The 16,507-nt window shown below is 52.4% G+C and overlaps 1 protein-coding gene across 1 annotated transcript in view; it reads left to right on the top strand.

Annotated features, from left to right (window-relative positions):
- The first annotated feature begins 201 nt into the window (after window positions 1-201).
- LOC147112198 (amyloid beta precursor protein binding family B member 2-like) overlaps window positions 202-16,507 on the top strand; it is a 77,055-nt gene continuing 60,749 nt past the window's right edge. Inside the window, 2 exon segments of the mRNA XM_085999850.1 lie at window positions 202-343; window positions 6,932-7,682. Coding sequence (XP_085855976.1) covers window positions 206-343; window positions 6,932-7,682 — 889 coding nt within the window. The 5' untranslated portion in view covers window positions 202-205.

The following is a 16,507-nucleotide window of genomic DNA, read 5'->3' on the forward strand; positions in this document are numbered from 1 at the left end:
ACGCGGGCGGAGCTATACGGGCAGCGGGCTACGCGAGGTGCGGGCGGGGGTGTAAACGCAGCTGCCTGAGCTTTTTCTGTTGCTGTATGATGCTGTAACGCGGAAGGAGAGAGTGTCGCAGTGAGGAACGATACTGTAAGAGGCACCAAAATTAGCAGAGCTGAGAGAGCAGGTGCAGACAACCGGCAGCTTGCGATTGGGAGGGATGGGGTGTCTGCGAATGTGTTTGTGTGTCAGAGACTGGAGCTTTCTGTGTGGAGCAAGCGCACGGGCCGATATACGAGGTCGGAGCCCGAGAGATGGAGCAGGGAGTCGGCCCTGGAGCCCAGGAGGCGAAGGCCAGGTCTGTGGACGGAGGTGTCACTGGTGATGTACTTGTGATTCAGAGAATGGCAGCTGCTGAGCTGGTGTCGGCGTTGTGACTGTGTGTTGGGAAATGCAGCCTGACTTAAAGCCTGATTGTTGCGTTTTAACAGGCTACCCTTGTTTAATAGCAAGCGATATCTATCCGGCAATGTTGAAGCAAGATGTGGGTTTATATAACGCCTTTCACATCCTCGGGATTTACTGTCGAAGTGTAATCGCTGTTGTGATGTTGGCATGCATGGCAGCCATTTTGCGCACAGCAAGCTCCCAACAACAGCAGTGGGATAAATGACCAGACGCGCTCCCCTGCTCTTATCCAAATAGTACTCAGAGGGCAGACAGGGCCTCCGTTTAACGTCTCATCCAGGATCAGTTAATTTGAACACAAACCGTGAATCAGTATTGACTCTCATTTCAGATACAGAGTAAAGCTCCCTCTACACTGTCCCATCAAACACTCCCAGGGCAGGTACAGCACGGGTTAGATACAGAGTTAAGCTCCCTCTACACTGTCCCATCAAACACTCCCAGGGCAGGTACAGCACGGGTTAGATACAGAGTAAAGCTCCCTCTACACTGTCCCATCAAACACTCCCAGGGCAGGTACAGCACGGGTTAGATACAGAGTAAAGCTCCCTCTACACTGTCCCATCAAACATTCCCAGGGCAGGTACAGCACGGGTTAGGTACAGAGTAAAGCTCCCTCTACACTGTCCCATCAAACATTCCCAGGGCAGGTACAGCACGGGTTAGGTACAGAGTAAAGCTCCCTCTACACTGTCCCATCAAACACTCCCAGGGCAGGTACAACACGGGTTAGATACAGAGTAAAGCTCCCTCTGCACTGTCCCATCAAATACTCCCAGGGCAGGTACAGCATGGGTTAGATACAGAGTAAAGCTCCCTCTACACTGTCCCATCAAACATTCCCAGGGCAGGTACAGCACAGGTTAGGTACAGAGTAAAGCTCCCTCTACACTGTCCCATCAAACGCTTCCAGGGCAGGTACAGCACGGGGTTAGATACAGAGTAAAGCTCCCTCTACACTGTCCCATCAAACACTCCCAGGACAGGAACAGCACAGGTTAGGTACAGAGTAAAGCTCCCTCTACACTGTCCCATCAAACGCTTCCAGGGCAGGTACAGCACGGGGTTAGATACAGAGTAAAGCTCCCTCTACACTGTCCTATTAAACACTCCCAGGGCAGGTACAGCACGGGTTAGATACAGAGTAACGCTCCCTCTACACTGTCCCATCAAATACTCCCAGGGCAGGTACAGCATAGGTTAGATACAGAGTAAAGCTCCCTCTACACTGTCCCATCAAATATTCCCAGGGCAGGTACAGCACGGGTTAGGTACAGAGTAAAGCTCCCTCTACACTATCCCATCAAACACTCCCAGGGCAGGTACAGCACAGGTTAGATACAGAGTAAAGCTCCCTCTACACTGTCCAATCAAACACTCCCAGGGCAGGTACAGCACAGGTTAGATACAGAGTAAAGCTCCCTCTACACTGTCCCATCAAACGCTTCCAGGGCAGGTACAGCACGGGGTTAGATACAGAGTAAAGCTCCCTCTACACTGTCCTATTAAACACTCCCAGGGCAGGTACAGTGCACAATTTCCCCAGGGATTTGCAGAGGTGAAGTTACCCTGTTCCTCTCGACTTCACTCCTTGTGCTACTGATGCTAAGGCGTGATTGGTGCGCCTCTTACTGGCATCCAACTGCTTCGCATGTTTGTATACGAGTTTTCTACCCGTTTTCTTTGTCGGCGGGGCAGTACTGAGGGAGCACTGCACTGTCGGAGGGGCAGTACTGAGGGAGTGCCGCACTGTCGGAGGGGCAGTACTGAGGGAGCGCTGCACTGTCGGAGGGACAGTACTGAGGGAGCGCTGCACTGTCGGAGGGGCAGTACTGAGGGAGCGCTGCACTGTCGGAGGGGCAGTACTGAGGGAGCACCGCACTGTCGGAGGGACAGTACTGAGGGAGCGCCACACTGTCGGAGGGGCAGTACTGAGGGAGTGCTGCTGTGTTGGAGGGGCTGTACTGAGGGAGCGTCACACTGTCGGAGGGACAGTACTGAGGGAGTGCTGCACTATCGGAGGGGCCGTACTGAGGGAGTGCCGCACTGTCGGAGGGGCAGTACTGAGGGAGTGCTGCTGTGTTGGAGGGGCTGTACTGAGGGAGCGTCACACTGTCGGAGGGACAGTACTGAGGGAGTGCTGCTGTGTTGGAGGGGCTGTACTGAGGGAGCGTCACACTGTCGGAGGGACAGTACTGAGGGAGCGCCGCACTGTCGGAGGGGCAGTACTGAGGGAGTGCTGCACTATCGGAGGGGCCGTACTGAGGGAGTGCCGCACTGTCGGAGGGGCCGTACTAAGGGAGCGCTGCACTGTCGGAGGGGCAGTACTGAGGGAGTGCCGCACTGTCGGAGGGGCAGTACTGAGGGAGCGCCGCACTGTCGGAGGGGCAGTACTGAAGGAGTGCCGCACTGTTGGAGGGGCAGGGAGGGCTGCACTGTCGGAGGGTTAGTACTGAGGGAGCACCGCAGTGTCGGAGGGGCAGTACTGAGGGAGCGCTGCTGCGTTGGAGGTCCAAAAGTACTATTGGAGGAGCAGAGTGTCCTGACCAACATTTCTCTCAACCAACACCGCTAACAACAAAATATCTGATCATTTATCTAATTTGCAGTTTGTGGAATCTTGCTGTGTGTAATTTGGCTGTGTGTGTTGTGGCTGCTCCCTTGCGGTAGTCAGGCAATGAACCGGTGAGGCTCCGAGTCCAGAAAAGTGTTACAGATGCACCAACAGTGAGGAATGATTACTTCCACTTATAGCATTGGACCTTATCATATCACAGAAATATCTGTAAGCGCTGCACATTGCATGAGTTGCAAGGAGTGAAATTGCGGTGTAAACGGTGATTCCGACACATTGAGATTCCACAAACAGCCATGGGATGAATTGTTTGTGGGAGCGTTGATTGGCCAGGACACTGGGAGCGCTCCCTGCTCTTGATACTGCCGCCAGCCCTGCAACCTCTGTCTGAACAAGTCCAACCCCTCCTCCCCGGGACAGTGCGGCCCCTCTCTTGGCTGCTCACTGACTCTGGGGAGACAGGTGATCTGGAATGGTTTGTTTGTTGTGGTTTAAGGATGTGCTGTTACAGGGTCCGTGGATGCGAAGGGGGTGGCAGAATGGGACTAAGGGCTAGCCTCTCATCTTCACTACTTACATTATCTGTGTAAACAGACTTTAGTTACAAATGCCTAACTGTATGGCTTAGCCTACTACCTACAAGGATGATGGACTGAACGGCCTCCTATAAAACTCTGGGAGAGGTGGGACCAGTACAAACGGGACGGTTTGCACCTGGGCAGGGCCGGGACCGATGTCGTAGGGGGAGTGTTTGCTAGTGCTGTTGGGGAGGGTTTAAACTAAAGTGGCAGGGGGTTGGGAACCTGAGCAGGGAGACAGAGGAAAGGGAAACAAGGAAAAAAGCAAAAGACAGGAAGGAGAAAAACAAAATTAGAAGGCAAACAACTCAACGGTTTAAATCAAACATGGTCACAGTAAATAATAATTCATATAGATCTGAGAGCGTTAAAAAAACAAGCCTGAAGTCTTTGTGTCTTAATGCAAGGAGCATTCGGAACAAGGTGGATGAATTAGCTGCGCAAATAGAGGTAAACAAATATGATTTGATTGGGATTACGGAAACATGGCTCCAGGGTGGCCAAGGCTGGGAACTCAACATCCAGGGGTATTCAATATTCAGGAAAGATAGGCAAAAAAGAAAGGGAGGTGGGGTAGCATTGCTGGTTAAGGAGGGGATTAACACAATTGAAAGGAAGGATATTAACTCTGATGATGCAGAATCTGTATGGGTAGAACTGAGAAATATCAAGGGGCAGAAAACGTTAGTGGGAGTGATATATAGACCTCCAAACAGTAATACGGAGGTTGGGGATGGCATTAAAAGGGAAATTAGAGAAACGTGCAGTAAGGGCACAGCAGTCATCATGGGTGACTTTAATTTACATATAGATTGGGCTAACCAAATTAGTAAAAATACTGTGGAGGAGGAATTCCTAGAATGTTTATGGGATGGTTTTCTGGAACAATATGTCGAGGAACCAACCAGAGATCAGGCCATCTTAGACTGGGTATTATGTAATGAGAGAGGATTAATTAGCAATCTTGTTGTACGAGGCCCCTTGGGTCAGAGCGATCATAATATGATAGAATTCTTCATTAGGATGGAGAGTGAAGTAGTTGACTCGGAGACTCGGGTCCTGAATTTAAATAAAGGAAACTATGATGGTATGAGGCGCAAATTGGGTAGGATTGATTGGGGAATGTCACTCAAAGGGTTGGATAGGCAATGGCAAACATTCAAAGACCGCATGGATGAACTACAGAAGTTGTTCATCCCAGTTTGGGAAAAGAATAAAACAAAAAGGGTGACTCAACCGTGGCTAACAAGGGAAATTAGGGATAGCATAAGATCCAAGGAGAGGGCATATAAATTGGCCAGAAAAAGCAGTAACCCTGAGGATTGGGAGCAGTTTAGGATTCAACAAAGGAGGACAAAGGGATTAATTAAGAAGGGGAAAATAGAATATGAAAGTAAGCTTGCAGGGAACATAAAAACTGACTAAGAGCTTTTATAGATATGTGAAGAGAAAAAGATTAGTGAAATCAAGTGTAGGTCCCTTGCAGTCAGAAGCAGGGGAAGTTATAATGGGGAACAAAGAAATGGCAGACCAATTAAATGCATATTTTGGTTCTGTCTTCACAAAGGAGGACACAAATAACCTCCCAGAGATGTTGGAGAACATAGGGTCTGATGAGAGGGAGGAACTGAAAGAAATCAGTATTTGTAGGGAAATGGTGTTCGGGAAATTGACGGGATTGAAGGCCGATAAATCCCCAGGGCCTGATAATCTACATCCTAGGGTACTTAAGGAGGTGGCCCTAGAAATAGTCGATGCATTGCTGATCATCTTCCAAAATTCGCTGGAATCTGGAACTGTACCCATGGATTGGAGGGTAGCTAATGTTACCCCACTATTCAAAAAGGGTGGTAGAGAGAAAGCGGGGAATTACAGACCGGTAAGCCTGACATCGGTAGTGGGGAAAATGCTAGAGTCCATTATAAAGGATGTAATAGCTGAGCACTTGGAAAACAGTGACAGGATCGGACAAAGTCAACATGGATTTACAAAAGGTAAATCGTGCTTGACTAATCTACTGGAATTTTTTGAGGATGTAACTGGTAAAATAGATAAGGGAGAACCAGTAGATGTGGTGTATTTGGACTTTCAGAAGGCTTTCGATAAGGTCCCGCATATGAGATTAGCGTGTAAAGTTAAGGCACATGCGATTGGGGGCAAGGTACTGACTTGGATAGAGAACTGGTTGGCAGACAGAAAGCAGAGAGTAGGAATTAACGGGTCTTTTTCCGAGTGGCAGGCAGTGACTAGTGGGGTACCGCAGGGGTCGGTCCTTGGACCCCAGCTATTCACAATATACATTAATGATCTAGATAAGGGAACTAGATGTAATATCGCCAAGTTTGCAGACGACACAAAGCTGGGTGGGCGTGTGTGCTGCGAGGAGTATACCGAGAAACTCCAGGATGATTTGGACAGGTTGGGTGAATGGGCAGAAGCGTGGCAGATGCAATATAACGTGGATAAATACGAGGTTATCCACTTTGGTGTCAAAAACAGAAAGGCAGACTATTATTTGAATGGCAATAGATTGGGAGAAGGGGAAGTGCAACGAGACCTGGGTGTCCTTGTGCACCAGTCGCTGAAGGTAAGCATGCAGGTGCAGCAGGCGGTTAAGAAGGCAAATGGTATGTTGGCCTTCATAGCGAAAGGGTTTGAGTACAGGAGCAAGGTTGTCCTGCTGCAGTTGTACGGGCCTTGGTGAGACCACACCTTGAGTACTGTGTGCAGTTTTGGTCCCCTTATCTGAGGAAGGATGTTCTTGCCATGGAAGGAGTTCGGCGAAGATTCACAAGGCTGATCCCTGGGATGGCAGGAATGACGTATGAGGAGAGATTGGGTCGATTGGGATTATACTCGCTGGAGTTTAGAAGGTTGAGAGGGGATCTCATTGAAACTTATAAAATTCTGACAGGTCTGGACAAACTAGATGCAGGTAGAATGTTCCCGATGGTCGGGGAGTCCAGAACCAGGGGTCACAGTCTAAGGATAAGGGGTAAGCCATTTAGGACAGAGATGAGGAAGAATTTCTTCACCCAGAGAGTGGTGAACCTGTGGAATTCTCCACCACAGAAGGCGGTTGAGGCCAAGTCTTTAAATATATTCAAGAAGGAGTTAGATATATTTCTTGGAGCTAAAGGTATCAAGGGATATGGGGAGAAGGCAGGGACAGGGTACTGAGTTTGGATGATCAGCCATGATCTCATCGAATGGCGGAGCAGGCTCGAGGGGCCGAATGGCCTACTCCTGCTCCTATCTTCTATGTTTCTATGAAACAAAGCTGCTTGCTGCTCCGCGCTAATTCTGCGCCTCCGTTTCGTTTCAGCGTGATCGAGGTGCCATGTCTGGCTCCGTCGGCAACCAGACGGACCTGGTAAACGTTAACAGCTGCGTGACCCCGTCGCTGACCCTGAACCTCCACTCCTCACACAACGAGCTCCTCAACGCGGACATCAAGCGGTCCACCCCACCCAAGGGCCGGAAGGTCTATGCCTCCACCGACCTCCAGGCTGCCATGGGGCTGGGGGACGAGACCGCCAACACAAAGTGGATGAAAGACGGGCAGAACAAGATGCGCAAGGCAGCGGAGAGCGAGAAGCAGGACCAGAACCGCAACATCACCTCCAAGACGGGAGAGACCGAGAGCTCGGCTAACAAGGAGCGGCTGGAGTCGCCGGACAAGGGCCAAGTGGTCAGCCAGGCTGCCTCTCGGAGCAAAGGCTTTCTCAGTTACTACATGGGGCTAGAGCTGTCCCTCGATACGTGCGGTGGGAACTCGGACAAAGAACAGCCATTGGTCATTCACCTGGAACAGGGAGACTTTGAAGCGTGCGAGCCGGACTCGGCCACTCAGCTCTCCGAGGTCCAGCCAGGCTCGGTTTTGACGGTGGACGGAAAGCAGCCGGCGGAAGATGCCGAAAGGACCGGGCCGACCAGCCCCCTGGAGGCTCCCGGTGATGATCAGAAGAGCTCGTGTCTGTTCTTCGGAATGAGGAACAGGGCTGCCAGTGACGAGGACTCGAGCTGGACCAGTCTGTCCCAAGGCAGCGCTTCCTGGAGTTCACCCGACGATATCGGTAAGGTGTAACTTATCTCCATCTTAGCTCGTGGAACCAGGGAGTTGAGAAATCTGGGTTTAAATTCAGAGTAATTAAGGTGGTGGTGGACCTTCAGGTAGCAGATTTGATACAATGGAGGGGTCACTTCAGAGGGCAGTGAAGAGTCAACCAGGTTGGTGAGGGACTGGAGTCACATATAGGCCCAGACCAGGTAAGGACGGCAGGATTCCTTCCCTAAAGGACAACAACAACAACTTGTATTTATATTGCGCCTTTAACATAGTAAAACGTCCCAAGAAGCTTCACTGGAGTATTTTAAGACAAAAAATTTGACACTGAGCCGCATAAGGAGAAATTGGGGCAGGTGACCAAAAGCTTGGTCAAAGAGGTAGGTTTTAAGGAGCGTCTTAAAGGAGGCGAGAGAGGTAGCGAGGTGGAGAGGTTCAGGCAGGGAATTCCAGAGCTTAGGGCCGAGGCAACAGAAGGCACAGCCGCCAATGGTTGAGCGATTATAATCAGGGATGCTCAAGAGGGCAGAATTAGAGGAGCGCAGATATCTCAGGGTGGGCTGAAGGAGATTACAGAGATAGGGAGGGGCGAGGCCATGGAGGGATTTGAAATCAAGGATGAGAATTTTGAAATCGAGGCTTTGCTGGACCGGGAGGCAATGTAGGTCAGTGAGCACAGGGGGTGATGGGTGAACGGGACTGGGTGCGAGTTAGGACACGGGGCAGTGAGCACAGGGGGGTGATGGGTGAACGGGACTGGGTGCGAGTTAGGACACGGGGCAGTGAGCACAGGGGGTGATGGGTGAACGGGACTGAGTGCGAGTTAGGACACGGGGCAGTGAGCACAGGGGTGATGGGTGAACGGGACTGAGTGCGAGTTAGGACACGGGGCAGTGAGCACAGGGGTGATGGGTGAACGGGACTGGGTGTGAGTTAGGACACGGGGCAGTGAGCACGGGGCGATGGGTGAACGGGACTTGGTGCGAGTTAGGACACGGGGCAGTGAGCACGGGGTGATGGGTGAACGGGACTGAGTGCGAGTTAGGACACGGGGCAGTGAGCACAGGGGGTGATGGGTGAACGGGACTGGGTGCGAGTTAGGACACGGGGCAGTGAGCACAGGGGGTGATGGGTGAATGGGACTGAGTGCGAGTTAGGACACGGGGCAGTGAGCACAGGGGGTGATGGGTGAACGGGACTGGGTGCGAGTTAGGACACGGGGCAGTGAGCACAGGGGGTGATGGGTGAACGGGACTGGGTGCGAGTTAGGACACGGGGCAGTGAGCACAGGGGGTGATGGGTGAATGGGACTGAGTGCGAGTTAGGACACGGGGCACTGAGCACAGGGGGTGATGGGTGAACGGGACTGGGTGCGAGTTAGGACACGGGGCAGTGAGCACAGGGGGTGATGGGTGAACGGGACTGGGTGCGAGTTAGGACACGGGGCAGTGAGCACAGGGGTGATGGGTGAACGGGACTGAGTGCGAGTTAGGACACGGGGCAGTGAGCACAGGGGGTGATGGGTGAACGGGACTTGGTGCGAGTTAGGACACGGGGCAGTGAGCACAGGGGGTGATGGGTGAACGGGACTGGGTGCGAGTTAGGACACGGGGCAGTGAGCACAGGGGTGATGGGTGAACGGGACTGGGTGTGAGTTAGGACACGGGGCAGTGAGCACAGGGGTGATGGGTGAACGGGACTGGGTGTGAGTTAGGACACGGGGCAGTGAGCACAGGGGGTGATGGGTGAACGGGACTTGGTGCGAGTTAGGACACGGGGCAGTGAGCACAGGGGGTGATGGGTGAACGGGACTGGGTGCGAGTTAGGACACGGGGCAGTGAGCACAGGGGTGATGGGTGAACGGGACTGGGTGCGAGTTAGGACACGGGGCAGTGAGCACAGGGGGTGATGGGTGAACGGGACTGGGTGTGAGTTAGGACACGGGGCAGTGAGCACAGGGGTGATGGGTGAACGGGACTTGGTGCGAGTTAGGACACGGGGCAGTGAGCACAGGGGGTGATGGGTGAACGGGACTGGGTGCGAGTTAGGACACGGGGCAGTGAGCGCGGGGGGTGATGGGTGAACGGGACTGGGTGTGAGTTAGGACACGGGGCAGTGAGCACAGGGGTGATGGGTGAACGGGACTTGGTGCGAGTTAGGACACGGGCAGCCGAGTTTTGGATGACTTCAAGTTTACGTAGGGTCGAGTGTGGGAGGCCAGCCAAGAGTGCGTTGGAATAGTCAAGTCTAGAGGTAACAAAGTCATGGATGAGGGCACTAGTGACAATCCGACAGCTTCACGGTCACTCTGCGTACAAGCCCTCTACCCACCATACCAGTATTGCAGGCTCTGCACCCACTGTCCCAATCTCGAGCTATCTTTGGAATTCTCGACCCCAGAGGGCTGTGGATACTCAGTCGTTGAGTATATTCAAGGCTGCGATCAATAGATTGTTGGCTACTAAGGGAAACGAGGGATATGGAGATCGGGCGGGAAAGTGGAGTTGAGGTCGATGATCAGCCAGGATCCTATTGAATGGCGGAGCAGGCTCGAGGGGCCGTATGGCTGACTCCTGCTCCTATTTCTTATGTTCTTATGTACAGGCCTGTACCCACTGTGCCAGTATCGGGGTTTGATGTCAGTGGAGTGAAGCAGGGTGTTGCAGTAGGGACGATGCTGCAGGAACCCCTGAGGCTGGGGACAGCTCGCTCTGTCTACAGGCACCTGATACCCAGGTTGTCTGTCTCTCTGGGCTGGGCTCTTCTAGTGCTTTAGAGGGAGAGAGCGACGTGCAGATTTCCCACCGTTCTATTGCCATTGTTGATGCGTATTTCAGTTTATTTAATGGGGTGATTGGACGGCAGCCTGTGTCAGAAGCCATCCTTTTCCCTGCACAGTCTCGGGTCACTGTCACTGTTTGCTCCTGATATCAGTCTGATAACACATTCTGCCTCGGCCAGAGTCCAGTCCTGGCGCTGTTTGCCCAGGGCTGTTCTAGGAATTTCCTGCTGTGTTCAGCATAATCACTAACCGTTCACCTTCACACCTCAGCCTTCCACCCAGCCAGGATTACTTTAACTTGGCTTTACAGCTTGCAAGCCTGAAATTCCATGATTGAATATGAAGTCGTTCAGGGGGTGACTGAACTTAGTAAATGCAGTCGGGTTCCGTGCCCACTGATTTTTCTAAAAATTCATTCTTGCGATGTGGGCGTCGCTGGCAAGGCCAACATTTATGGCCCATCCCTATCTGTCCTTGAGAAAGTGGTGGTGAGCCGCCTTGAACCGCTGCAGTCCGTGTGGTGAAGTTACTCACAGTGCTGATAGGGGGGGAGTTCCAGGATTTTGACCCAGCGACGATGTAGGATCGGCGATATATTGCCAAATCAGGAAGGTGTGTTACTTGGAGGTGGTGGTGTTCCCATGCGCCTGCTGTACCTGCCCTGGGAGTGTTTGATGGGACAGTGTAGAAACATAGAAGATAGGAGCAGGAGTAGGCCATTCGGTCCTTCAAGCCTGCTCCGCCATTCAATGAGATCATGGCTGATCATCCAAATTCAGTACCCGGTCCCTGCCTTCTCCCCATATCCCTTGATCCCTTTAGCCTTAAGAAATATATCCAACTCTTTCTTGAATATATTTAATGAACTGGCCTCCACCGCCCTCTGTGGCAGAGAATTCCACAGGTTCACCACTCTCTGGGTGAAGAAATTCCTCCTCATTTCAGTCCTAAATGGCTTACCCCTTATCCTTAGACTATGACCCCTGGTTCTGGACTCCCCAGCCATCAGAAACATCCTTCCTGCATCTAGTCTGTCCAGGCCTGGCCTGACAGAATTTTATAGGTTTCGATGAGATCCCCTCTCAATCTTCTAAACTCCAGTGAGTATAAGCCCAATCGGCACAATCTCTCCTCATACGTCATTCCTGCCATCCCAGGTATCAGCCTGGTGAAGCTTCGCTGCACTCCTTCCATGGCAAGAACGTCCTTCCTCAGGTAAGGCGACCAAAACTGCACACAATACTCAAGGTGCGGTCTCACCAAGGCCCTGTACAACTGTAGCAAGACATCCTTGTTCCTGTACTCGAACCCTCTTGCTACGAAGGCCAACATACCACTGTATCTAACCCGTGCTGTACCTGCCCTGGGAGTGTTTGATGGGACAGTGTAGAGGGAGCTTTACTCTGTAAGGATATAATTAAGGATAGTATTCGACTAAAAACAAGGGCATATAAGGTAGCCAAATCTAGTGGGAGGATAGAGGATTGGGAAAACTTTAAAAGACAGCAAAAAATAACAAAAAGATTGATTAAGAAAAGGAAGATAGATTATGAAAGTAAATTAGCAAAAAATATAAAAACAGATAGTAAGAGTTTTTATAGTTATATAAAAAGAAAAAGGGTGGCTAAAGTAAATGTTGGTCCCTTAGAGGATGAGACCGGGAAATTAATGGTGGGAAATATGGAGATGGCAAAAACACTGAATTAATATTTTACATCAGTCTTTACAGTAGAAGACACTAAGAATATCCCAACGCTGGACAAACAGGGGGCTAAAGGGGGGGAGGAGCTAAACACGATCAAAATCACTAAGGAAGTGGTACTCGGTAAAATAATGGGACTCAAGGCGGATAAATCACCTGGACCTGATGGCTTACATCCTAGGGTCTTGAGGGAAGTGGCGGTAGGGTTTGTGGATGCATTGGTAATAATTTTCCAAAACTCCCTGGACTCGGCAAAGGTCCCGGCAGACTGGAAAACTGCTAATGTAACACCCTTATTTAAAAAGGGCAGTAGACAGAAGGCTGGAAACTATAGACCGGTTAGCCTAACATCTGTGGTAGGTAAAATTTTGGAGTCCATTATTAAGGAGACAGTAACAGGACATTTGGATAATCATAATTTAATAGGACAAAGTCAGCATGGTTTTATGAAGGGGAAGTCATGTTTGACAAATTTGCTGGAGTTCTTTGAGGAAGTAACATATATGGTGGATAAAGGGGAACCAGTGGACATAGTGTATTTAGACTTCCAAAAGGCATTTGACAAGGTGCCACACAGAAGATTATTGCTTAAGATAAAAAATCACGGGATTGGGGGTAATATTCTGGCATGGATAGAGGATTGGCTATCTACCAGAAGGCAGAGAGTTGGGATAAATGGTTCATTCTCAGACTGGCAATCAGTAACTAGTGGTGTTCCGCAGGGGTCAGTGCTGGGTCCCCAACTCTTTACAATCTATATTAACGATTTGGAGGAGGGGACCGAGTGTAACATATCAAAGTTTGCAGATGATACTAAGATGGGAGGGAAAGTAGTGAGTGAGGAGGACATAAAAAACCTGCAAGGGGACATCGACAGGCTAAGTAAGTGGGCAGAGATTTGGCAGATGGAATACAATACTGGAAAGTGTGAGGTTATGCACTTTGGCAGGAAAAATCATAGAGCAAGTTATTATCTTAATGGCAAGAAACTGGAAAGTACTGAAGTACAAAGGGATCTGGGGGTCCTGGTGCACGAAACTCAAAAGGTTAGTATGCAGGTGCAGCAAGTGATTAAGAAGGCCAATGGAATGTTGGCTTTCATTGCTAGGGGGATAGAATATAAAAATAGGGAGGTATTGCTTCAGTTGTACAAGGTATTGGTGAGACCGCACCTGGAATACTGCGTACAGTTTTGGTGTCCATACTTAAGAAAGGACATACTTGCTCTCGAGTCAGTACAAAGAAGGTTCACTCGGTTAATCCCGGGGATGAGGGGATGGACATATGAGGAGAGGTTGAGTAGATTGGGACTCTACTCATTGGAGTTCAGAAGAATGAGAGGCGATCTTATTGAAACATATAAGATTGTGAAGGGGTTGGATCGGGTGGATGCAGGGAGGATGTTCCCGATGATGGGTGAAACTAGAACTAGGGGGCATAGTCTTAGAATAAGGGGCTGCTCTTTCAAAACTGAGATGAGGAGGAACTACTTCACTCAGAGGGTGGTAGGTCCATGGAATATGCTGCCCCAAAAAGCTGTAGAAGCTACATCATTACATAAATTTAAAACAGAAATAGACAGTTTCCTAGAAGTAAAGGGAATTAAGGGTTACGGGGAGCGGGCAGGAATTTGGACATGAGTCTAGGTTCGGATTGGTCATGGCCCTGTGGGTAGCGGAGCGGGCCCAGGGGCCGTGTAGCCTGATCCTGCTCCTATTTCGTGTGTCTAATTCTGTTAGATTCAGGAGATGGTTCTGTGATAGTAGATTGGCGGTTAGGATCAGATCAGCCATGATCTTATTGAATGGCGGAGCAGGCTCGAGGGGCCGATTGGCCTACTCCTGCTCCTATTTCTTATGTTCTTATGAAAGAAAGACTTATGAAATAATACTGAGCAGCCTGCGGGTGGCGCTGTCCAGGGAGAGTATAAATACTCGGGCACGGGCCCAGCTTGCGCAGGATATTCTTAACAGGAACCAGTGAAGGACACAACTAGACCTCCGTGTTGTAAAACAGTTGATTAAAGCTTTGTTTAACGCTTAGACCAAGTGCCAGTAGTTTTCTTCCGTCAGCGGGTATATGGAGTTAGGTCGCAGATCAGCCATGATCTCATTGAATGGCGGAATAGGCTCGAGGGGCTCAATGGCCTCCTCCTGATGTCATGTCGCTCTCGCAATCCCTCCTGCCTCGCTCGGCCCCTCCCCCCCTCGCTCGGCCCCTCCCCCCCTCGCTCGGCCCCTCCCCCCCTCGCTCGGCCCCTCCCCCCCCCCTCGCTCGCTCTGCCCCTCCCCTCCCTGGGGGTGAGGGGTTTGTGTCCAGTTCCCTGGGGGTGAGGGGTTTGTGTCCGACTCCCTGGGGGTGAGGGGTTTGTGTCCAGTTCCCTGAGGGTGAGGGGTTTGTGTCCGACTCCCTGGGGGTGAGGGGTTTGTGTCCAGCTCCCTGGGGGTGAGGGGTTTGTGTCCAGTTCCCTGGGGGTGAGGGGTTTGTGTCCAGCTCCCTGGGGGTGAGGGGTTTGTGTCCAGCTCCCTGGGGGTGAGGGGTTTGTGTCCGACTCCCTGGGGGTGAGGGGTTTGTGTCCAGCTCCCTGGGGGTGAGGGGTTTGTGTCCGACTCCCTGGGGGTGAGGGGTTTGTGTCCGACTCCCTGGGGGTGAGGGGTTTGTGTCCGACTCCCTGGGGGTGAGGGGTTTGTGTCCGACTCCCTGGGGGTGAGGGGTTTGTGTCCAGCTCCCTGGGGGTGAGGGGTTTGTGTCCAGCTCCCTGGGGGTGAGGGGTTTGTGTCCGACTCCCTGGGGGTGAGGGGTTTGTGTCCAGCTCCCTGGGGGTGAGGGGTTTGTGTCGGACTCCCTGGGGGTGAGGGGTTTGTGTCCGACTCCCTGGGGGTGAGGGGTTTGTGTCCAGCTCCCTGGGGGTGAGGGGTTTGTGTCCAGCTCCCTGGGGGTGAGGGGTTTGTGTCCAGCTCCCTGGGGGTGAGGGGTTTGTGTCCAGCTCCCTGGGGGTGAGGGGTTTGTGTCCAGCTCCCTGGGGGTGAGGGGTTTGTGTCCGACTCTCTGGGGGTGAGGGGTTTGTGTCCAGCTCCCTGGGGGTGAGGGGTTTGTGTCCAGCTCCCTGGGGGTGAGGGGTTTGTGTCCGACTCCCTGGGGGTGAGGGGTTTGTGTCCAGCTCCCTGGGGGTGAGGGGTTTGTGTCCGACTCCCTGGGGGTGAGGGGTTTGTGTCCAGCTCCCTGGGGGTGAGGGGTTTGTGTCCAGCTCCCTGGGGGTGAGGGGTTTGTGTCCAGCTCCCTGGGGGTGAGGGGTTTGTGTCCGACTCCCTGGGGGTGAGGGGTTTGTGTCCAGCTCCCTGGGGGTGAGGGGTTTGTGTCCAGCTCCCTGGGGGTGAGGGGTTTGTGTCCAGCTCCCTGGGGGTGAGGGGTTTGTGTCCAGCTCCCTGGGGGTGAGGGGTTTGTGTCCAGCTCCCTGGGGGTGAGGGGTTTGTGTCCAGCTCCCTGGGGGTGAGGGGTTTGTGTCCAGCTCCCTGGGGGTGAGGGGTTTGTGTCCAGCTCCCTGGGGGTGAGGGGTTTGTGTCCAGCTCCCTGGGGGTGAGGGGTTTGTGTCCAGCTCCCTGGGGGTGAGGGGTTTGTGTCCAGCTCCCTGGGGGTGAGGGGTTTGTGTCCGACTCCCTGGGGGTGAGGGGTTTGTGTCCGACTCCCTGGGGGTGAGGGGTTTGTGTCCAGCTCCCTGGGGGTGAGGGGTTTGTGTCCAGTTCCCTGGGGGTGAGGGGTTTGTGTCCAGCTCCCTGGGGGTGAGGGGTTTGTGTCCAGCTCCCTGGGGGTGAGGGGTTTGTGTCCAGCTCCCTGGGGGTGAGGGGTTTGTGTCCAGCTCCCTGGGGGTGAGGGGTTTGTGTCCAGCTCCCTGGGGGTGAGGGGTTTGTGTCCAGCTCCCTGGGGGTGAGGGGTTTGTGTCCAGCTCCCTGGGGGTGGTGCTGATTGAGGAGCTGGTGGGTTGGGTGGGAGGTCAGTTGCGGTGATAGGGATGGTGTTGCTGTGACCCAGCCTGTGCAGAGCGAGTATGCCTGGGAGGAATCGGCAGTTGGAGCTCAGTCAATAAAATGCACTCGAAGGATTACTTCCTGGCCATCATATTGTTGGACCATTACCCAGGTACAGAGCAAAGTGTGGGAGTGGCCGTCAGGTTTGCAGACCCTCGGCCCCCTGACTGGCGCACTGACCCGCCCGGGGCTGAGGTTCTGTGGCGTTTTTACGGTGAGAATGTCTGGGTTTTATTTTGTATGAAGGAAGGAGCCGTGAGCAATCAATCCTTCTGCAGCTGAAACCGTTCCAGTGACCAGCTTAACACGAATAACATCTGGTCCTG

The sequence above is a fragment of the Somniosus microcephalus genome, chromosome 10, assembly GCF_052327205.1.
Source record: "Somniosus microcephalus isolate GS21.2 chromosome 10, FLI_Smic_1.0, whole genome shotgun sequence".
Lineage (NCBI taxonomy): Eukaryota > Metazoa > Chordata > Chondrichthyes > Squaliformes > Somniosidae > Somniosus > Somniosus microcephalus.